The following is an 8,225-nucleotide window of genomic DNA, read 5'->3' as shown; positions in this document are numbered from 1 at the left end:
ACCCGGGCGGCCATGACGGCACATTACGAACCGTCTGTTGGCCGCACGCCTGGACCTCACCGCTCCACTCCAGGCTCACGCTGCGTCAGCCTCTCCACCTCCAGAAGCATCCACCCAGATAGCAAACGGATCTGGGCCATATACAGGCCAGATCTGGCCCTTGTGGCTTAGTTCCGGCCCATATATGGTCCAGAATCATTACACATCCGCTTCTGGGCAACTTATCCCGTTCAAGTTGTAACAAAAACAACTTGTTTTGCTGCTCAAAGGTTAACCTAGCATCGGGGACAGCTACCGGAGACAGGGACAAACCCACAGAGCTATCCTGTAAAGGGGAAGCCCCGCCACTTCAGGGATCAGATATTACAGTCTATGCTGAGCGAAACTCCTCTAGTCTATGTGTCTAAACAAATGCTGTTGTTTACGTTTTGGAACTGATGTGTCCAGGCGACAAGACCCATCTTAATTTATCAGACATTATTTCATGTAATTTCAATTCACAGCTATTTCAGTGGCATGACTAGCTTGCGTCCTTCCAGTCCTGAACAGAAACAAGCCAGCCACGCACATAAGCCAGGCTGGACCTGGCCTGGTTTGAGATAGCTCCATTTCTGAAAATGTTCAGGGCTCCACACTGTACAACTGTACCAGGTTTCATGCTTTTATGAAAAAGTTAACTTTTTTCACATATAACTTGGACAACAGTGAATCCGCTTTCAAAGACTTCAAAATCGCAGCCTGGGCCTTCTCAGCATTTAGCCTACATGCCACAGAGCATGATGGGATGTTAATTGTATCATGCAGTAGGCTTGCGCCTGTATGGAAGGATCTACATTATGTTTCCACTTTATTCAAGTTTTTCCTGTCAATCTGTATCACAGTTTGTACCGATGTGTTCTGAAACGCTATACATTGAAACATACTGCCCTCTTCTGGTGGCTACATATAATGACAAAAAAACAGAGAGAGCCACAGAGTGTTTTGCAACTGTATTCAGCAGGAGTGATTGCATGAATGAACCCAGATAGCAAGCGGATGTGTAATAATTCTGGGCCATATATGGGCCGGAACTAAGCCACAAGGGCCAGATCTGGCCTGTATATGGCCCAGATCCACTTGCTATCTGGGAATGCAACCAATGATGACTGACGGCACATGTGACTGACGGCACACAGCATGGCCTATCTCCCGGGCCTTTCTGTATGGAGTTTGCATGTTCTCCCCGTGCTCACTCTGGTTCCCTCCACATAGAACCACATAATGGAAAAACATGCAGAAGAACAGATGCTCTTCAGTCCTGTACATCCCTGTCCAGGACCTGGACTGAGGACTTGGTCCCTGGGCTCCACTGACGAGGCTGCCCACTGCTCCTGGCTGCTTGGATGGGAGAAATGCAGAGGATCAATTCCACCGGCGATCGCAGATTCTATTCTATGCATGTGTGTGTGTGTGTGTGTGTGTGTGTGTGTGTGTAGTCTCATTGCTCATCACGTGTGTATTTGTGTGTATCACTGCTGTGTGGCTAATAAAAGACCTCTGAAGTCCTGTGGTTAATTATTAAAGTACTGTCGTAGCAAAACAGAAGTCAAGCCAGACCTAGCTGCAGTGGTCCTGCCTTGAGTGTATAGTTACTCTGCATGATGCCTTGAGAAGATAGGGATGATGCATGGAAAACTCATCCATGAAGGAATATCGGATCATAGGAGAGAAACAACTAGCCAAATCTACACATGGCATGGAAACGCCAGCAATTTTCTAGTGAACAATAAAACAGGTATTTGATATAGCCTACCAACCATTGTCACTTAGTGTGCCTGGTAGGCTATACTATCCCTATTAATTTTCACCTGATGCCACACTCAACCAGGGGTGAGTTCAGCCGCGACAAAACGTTGCAAAACGTGTATTGAAACATAAATGGTGGTGCGTTGAACCCCCTGTGTTACACAACAGACGTGTTGCACCCTAAGACAGCTGAGAAGGTTTCTGTTGATTGGGTAACACCTCCGACACACCTATACCAAACTAGAGAAAATCTACCTCAAAGCCCATTGCACAGCGTTTCACGCGGTTTCGAGGAAATAGCTCGTTCAATCCGGAAACCGTAGCAAAACGGTGTACATCGTTTTCAGATTGAACTCACCCCAGAACAGCGTTGCCTCAACCACGCCCCCATGCGTGTGGCACACGTCACACTTCCGGCATTTTCGTCATACGATTACATCATCAGTAGGAAGCTAGCTAGCTAGCCAGATAGCTAGCTAGCTAGACAGGGCTAAAGTGACGGGGTCTAGCTGCTAGCTTGCCGTGCGTGAATGGGCCACAATTTCGGGACGACTCTCTAATGTTACACGTAAGCGAACGGGGTTCAATTGACTCTATTGAGAAGCTTGTCTTGTGATACGAGGGCATTTGTGACCTTGCGACAGGGAGACGATCTCAGACTGATCTGAGATCTGGCTGGCTGGCCAACCTTTCATGGATAGCAAGCTAAGTAGCTAGTCTAGGTGTAGATAGCTAGGTTAGCAACCGTTCAGCAACGATTCAACTACAGGAAGCTACTGTAACTAAATCAGGTAGCTAGAGCCAACGTTAGCTTCATGACTCATACTAGCTAGTAGCTAAATCGCATTAGCCAAAGTTAGCTAATGGGTGTGCCTTAGGACCCCATGATATTTAACTTGTTGAGAGATATTTTACATTCGCACTAGCTCGTGATATTATGAGCTAGCAGGGAGATGGAGATGACTAGTCGGTTGTGTATCACTAGCCAGCTAAATAAGTTTAAATAAGAAACTACTAACTAGTCAGTTACGGTTTGGAGTAACCAACGTGAGCCAATCCGGATGTACAGACAGAAGGGCTTGCCCAGGATTCGAACCCATTAACACACTCCCCTCTCTCCTCTACCCTCCTCCTCATAGGTGAGCCAGTGACCCTCTCTCCTCTACCCTCCTCCTCATAGGTGAGCCAGTGACCCTCTCTCCTCTACCCTCCTCCTCATAGGTGACCCAGTGACCCTCTCTCCTCTACCCTCCTCCTCATAGGTGAGCCAGTGACCCTCTCTCCTCTACCCTCCTCCTCATAGGTGAGCCAGTGACCCTCTCTCCTCTACCCTCCTCCTCATAGGTGAGCCAGTGACCCTCTCTCCTCTACCCTCCTCCTCATAGGTGAGCCAGTGACCCTCTCTCCTCTACCCTCCTCCTCATAGGTGACCCAGTGACCCTCTCTCCTCTACCCTCCTCCTCATAGGTGAGCCAGTGACCCTCTCTCCTCTACCCTCCTCCTCATAGGTGAGCCAGTGACCCTCTCTCCTCTGCCCTCCTCCTCATAGGTGAGCCAGTGACCCTCTCTCCTCTACCCTCCTCCTCATAGGTGAGCCAGTGACCCTCTCTCCTCTACCCTCCTCCTCATAGGTGAGCCAGTGACCCTCTCTCCTCTACCCTCCTCCTCATAGGTGAGCCAGTGACCCTCTCTCCTCTACCCTCCTCCTCATAGGTGAGCCAGTGACCCTCTCTCCTCTACCCTCCTCCTCATAGGTGAGCCAGTGACCCTCTCTCCTCTACCCTCCTCCTCATAGGTGAGCCAGTGACCCTCTCTCCTCTACCCTCCTCCTCATAGGTGAGCCAGTGACCCTCTCTCCTCTACCCTCCTCCTCATAGGTGAGCCAGTGACCCTCTCTCCTCTACCCTCCTCCTCATAGGTGAGCCAGTGACCCCAAACCGCAGGAAGGAGCAGGTGTGCCGCGCCGCCATGTTGACCGGTCTGTTCAGGCTGCATGGCCTGCTGGTGGCGTCCCACCCGTGGGAGGTGATCGTGGGCACCATCGCCCTCACCGTCTGCCTCATGTCCATGAACAGCCTAGCGGTCAGCAACCAGGTGTGCAGCTGGAACGAGGAGTGTCCCAAACTCCCGGAGGTGAGTCACTCTGTAGAAGGTTCTAGACTGGTTCATGTTGAGCTGCGTCGTTCTGGATGCGTTTCGTTGGTTAGGCTATATCTGTCAGAAATCACGTTGAATATGTGGGGTGCTTTCCCTTCACGCAGAGAATGCTGAGCAGTGACATCATCATCCTAACGATCACGCGCTGTATGGCCATCATCTACATCTATGTCCAGTTCCAGAACCTCCGTCAGCTGGGATCCAAATACATACTGGGTGGGTGTGATGATCTCCAGCTATAACCCATACAATCACAATCCCTTCCTCTAGGGTTAGTAACAGCAATCAAGTCCACTAGGGTTAGGGTTAATAACAGCAATCAAGTCCACTAGGGTTAGGGTTAATAACAGCAATCAAGTGCACTAGGGTTAGGGTTAGTAACAGTAATCAAGTCCACTAGGGTTAGGGTTAGTAACAGTAATCAAGTCCACTAGGGTTAGGGTTAGTAACAGTAATCAAGTCCACTAGGGTTAGGGTTAGTAACAGTAATCAAGTCCACTAGGGTTAGGGTTAGTAACAGCAATCAAGTCCACTAGGGTTAGGGTTAATAACAGTAATCAAGTCCACTAGGGTTAGGGTTAGTAACAGTAATCAAGTCCACTAGGGTTAGGGTTAATAACAGCAATCAAGTCCACTAGGGTTAGGGTTAGTAACAGCAATCAAGTCCACTAGGGTTAGGGTTAATAACAGTAATCAAGTCCACTAGGGTTAGGGTTAGTAACAGTAATCAAGTCCACTAGGGTTAGGGTTAATAACAGTAATCAAGTCCACTAGGGTTAGGGTTAATAACAGCAATCAAGTCCACTAGGGTTAGGGTTAGTAACAGCAATCAAGTCCACTAGGGTTAGGGTTAGTAACAGTAATCAAGTCCACTAGGGTTAGGGTTAGTAACAGCAATCAAGTCCACTAGGGTTAGGGTTAATAACAGCAATCAAGTCCACTAGGGTTAGGGTTAATAACAGTAATCAAGTCCACTAGGGTTAGGGTTAGTAACAGTAATCAAGTCCACTAGGGTTAGGGTTAATAACAGTAATCAAGTGCACTAGGGTTAGGGTTAGTAACAGCAATCAAGTCCACTAGTGTTAGGGTTAATAACAGTAATCAAGTCCACTAGGGTTAGAGTTAGTAACAGTAATCAAGTCCACTAGGGTTAGGATTAGTAACAGCAATCAAGTGCACTAGGGTTAGGGTTAGTAACTAATCAAGTCCACTAGGGTTAGGGTTAGTAACAGTAATCAAGTCCACTAGGGTTAGGGTTAATAACAGTAATCAAGTGCACTAGGGTTAGGGTTAGTAACAAACGTGTTTTAACACTGGTGTGTAGTTTGAGTGTGACATCGATGTGCTGTTTTCTCTCCAGGTATCGCTGGTCTTTTCACCGTGTTCTCCAGCTTCGTTTTCAGCACAGTTGTAATCCACTTCCTGGGGAAGGAGTTAACTGGCCTCAAGTAAGCATTTCCTCACCTCACACTACTAAGATATAAAAGTTCGAGATAAGAGATCATATTTGAGATAAGAGATCATATTTCACAATTCCTCCAGATGAAAACAGCCTCCCTCTGCGGTATTGACATAAATATGCGTAGGATCGGTTGCAATTGCTGCTGATCATTGTATTTGATTAGTCATAATAGATTCAGTGAAAACATTGCACTGTAGTTTACCAAGAACATGTTTCTGACTGGATGTTGTTTTTCCCTCTTAGTGAAGCGCTACCATTCTTCCTCTTGCTCATTGACCTGTCTAAAGCCTGCGCCTTGGCCAAATTTGCCCTCAGTTCAAACTCTCAGGTAACTTAAAAAAATAATATAAAAAGGTAGTCAATAAAGACCATTTGAATACAGCTTTTATTTTTGTCTCAAGCATCCCTCTTGGTCAGGGCTGAGTTTCCCAGAGGCATCGTAGCGCTACGTTCATCGTAAGCTACGGCGTTCATCGTAGCGCTACGATGCCTCTGGGAAACTCAGCCCAGTTCTGTTTCTGTAATTGACCCAGTGGTAAAATAGACTCTTGAACATGGTTGTTGTTTTTTCTTCCTCCAGGAGGAGGTGAGGGAGAACATCTCCCAGGGCATGTCCATCCTGGGCCCTACCTTCACCCTGGACGCCCTGGTGGAGTGCTTGGTCATTGGTATCGGCACCATGTCAGGTCAGCGGAGGCTTTAGGTTAACGCCATGTGCTTCTCAGAAGGCATTACATGTACATTAGATTACAGTCATTTAGCAGACGCTTTTATCCAAAGCGACTAACAATAATTGCATTTAACGATAGGAAGACAATGTACTACTACTTGCCAGAACTCACAAGTGCATCTTCTTTCTAAAAGAAGTGACTAAGAGCATAATTTAGTGCTGAAGGCAAAGTGCAAGAATAGCAATCTAAAATACATAGATTCAATATATAGATATAATGTATAGATATAGATAATATAGAGATACAAGAAAGGCCTCCTTGTAAAGCAAGGGGATCTGATGTGAACCTTTGCTTCTCTCTGGAAAATTGTTGTCAGGGAGGGTTAGTATATATATATATATATCCCCCCCCTTTCTATGAAGAGCATAGTCTTTCCTGTGTGTATGAAATGTGCTGTATAAATAAAGTTGGGTTGATTTGAACCCGTCTCTCTCCTTCCCAGGAGTGCCCCAGCTGGAGATCATGTGTTGTTTCGGCTGCATGTCCGTCCTGGCCAACTACTTTGTCTTCATGACCTTCTTCCCCGCCTGCGTCTCTCTGGTCCTGGAGGTAAGAGAGGGCGCCGGAGGGACGGTTTAGGAACGTGTGTGTTAGTGTGTGTGTGTGTGTGTCCTCGTCCCCCTCACCCTGTCCCGTGTGTGAAGCTGTCCAGGGAGAGTCGCGAGGGCCGGCCCATCTGGCAGCTGAGCCACTTCGCCAGCGTGCTGGCCGAGGAGGAGGACAACAAGCCCAACCCCGTCACCCAGAGAGTGAAGATCATCATGGTGAGGAGCCGCGGTCAGACTCCGCTACGGGGCGGCCGGTCAGGTGACACGGATCTCGAGAAAGAAGGAGGAGGAGGAGGAGGAACTCTTATTTCAGTGGCTTGTTGTGTTTCCTCTGCCCCCCCCCCCCCCCCATCACCCCTCCCCCTCCCTCACACAGTCTCTGGGTCTGGTCCTGGTCCACGCCCACAGTCGCCTGGCAACCGACCAGCCCGGTCACAACCGCACGGCGGAGGGGCCGATGGTGAAGCGGCTGGATCCCAACCGGACCCTGTGGCCTGTGAATCTCACCAGGTAACCGCCGGAGACCAGAGAGAATTGATTCCGTTCATCCGCCATCGAAGAGCTTTTCCTGGTCGAACTCTCTACACCGCCAACGCCTTTTAGGTTGTCGAAGTAACCATGTCTCTTCGTCTCTATTCTCTCCCTCTCTCTCTCTCTCTCTCCCTCTTCCTCTCTCTCTCTCTCTCTCTCTCCCTCCCTCTCTCCCTCTCCCTCTCCCTCTCCCTCTCCCTCTCCCTCTCCCTCTCCCTCTCCCTCTCTCTCACTCTCACTCTCCCTCTCTCCCTCTCCCTCTCTCTCTCTCTCTCCCTCTCCCTCCCTCCCTCTCTCTCTTCCTCTCCCTCTCTCTCTCTCTCTCCCTCTCTCTCTTCCTCTCCCTCTCTCTCTCCCTCTCTCTCCCTCTCCCTCTCCCTCTCCCTCCCTCTCTCTCTCCCTCTCTCTCCCTCTCCCTCTCTCTCTCCCTCTCCCTCTCCCTCTCCCTCTCCCTCTCCCTCTCCCTCTCCCTCTCCCTCTCCCTCTCCCTCTTCCTCTTCCTCCTTCTCTCTCTCCCTCTCCCTCTCCCTCTCCCTCCCTCCCTCCCTCCCTCCCTCCCTCCCTCCCTCCCTCCCTCCCTCTCTCTCTCTCTCTCCCCCCCCCCTCCTCCTCTCCCAGTATGGACTTGGAGCAGGTGATAACCCTCAGCCTGGCTCTGCTCCTGGCTGTGAAGTACATCTTCTTCGAGCAGACGGAGGCGGAGTCTCCCCTGTCGCTAAAAAGTCCCATCAGCCCCTCCCCCACAGCCCCTCCCCACAGGGCGGGAGAGAGCTGCTGCCGGAGGGAGCCGGCCCCCAAAAAGCCCCCCAGGAACACCCCTCTCCCCCTCCCAGAGCCTAAAACCATGCCCTCTAGGAACGAGGCGGTCCCGGCTCAACAGAACGGGCCCTGCTCTCCTGGTGCTGGGCGGTCCCGCTCGGAGCCCCGCCCCCTGGGGGAGTGTCTGGCCATCTTCACAGACCCAGAGGTGAGCTTCCACCGCTCAAACATCAACAGTGTGCAACACCGAAT

At 49.9% G+C, this 8,225-nt stretch overlaps 1 protein-coding gene across 1 annotated transcript in view; it reads left to right on the top strand.

The window, feature by feature from the left end:
- Positions 1-3,563: 3,563 nt before the first annotated feature.
- The window catches only part of LOC311325743 (3-hydroxy-3-methylglutaryl-coenzyme A reductase-like), a 16,993-nt gene continuing 12,331 nt past the window's right edge, over positions 3,564-8,225 (top strand). Inside the window, exons 1-8 of the mRNA XM_084458496.1 lie at positions 3,564-3,918; positions 4,047-4,158; positions 5,303-5,390; positions 5,648-5,732; positions 5,985-6,090; positions 6,578-6,684; positions 6,780-6,899; positions 7,060-7,193. Of these exons, the coding sequence (XP_084314622.1) occupies positions 3,754-3,918; positions 4,047-4,158; positions 5,303-5,390; positions 5,648-5,732; positions 5,985-6,090; positions 6,578-6,684; positions 6,780-6,899; positions 7,060-7,193 (917 nt within the window). The 5' untranslated portion in view covers positions 3,564-3,753. The remainder of the gene's footprint in view (positions 3,919-4,046; positions 4,159-5,302; positions 5,391-5,647; positions 5,733-5,984; positions 6,091-6,577; positions 6,685-6,779; positions 6,900-7,059; positions 7,194-8,225) is intronic.

This window comes from Borostomias antarcticus (genome assembly GCF_949987555.1).
Source record: "Borostomias antarcticus genome assembly, chromosome: 2".
In the NCBI taxonomy this organism is placed as follows: domain Eukaryota; kingdom Metazoa; phylum Chordata; class Actinopteri; order Stomiiformes; family Stomiidae; genus Borostomias; species Borostomias antarcticus.
This window is presented reverse-complemented; position numbering and strand designations above follow the sequence as displayed.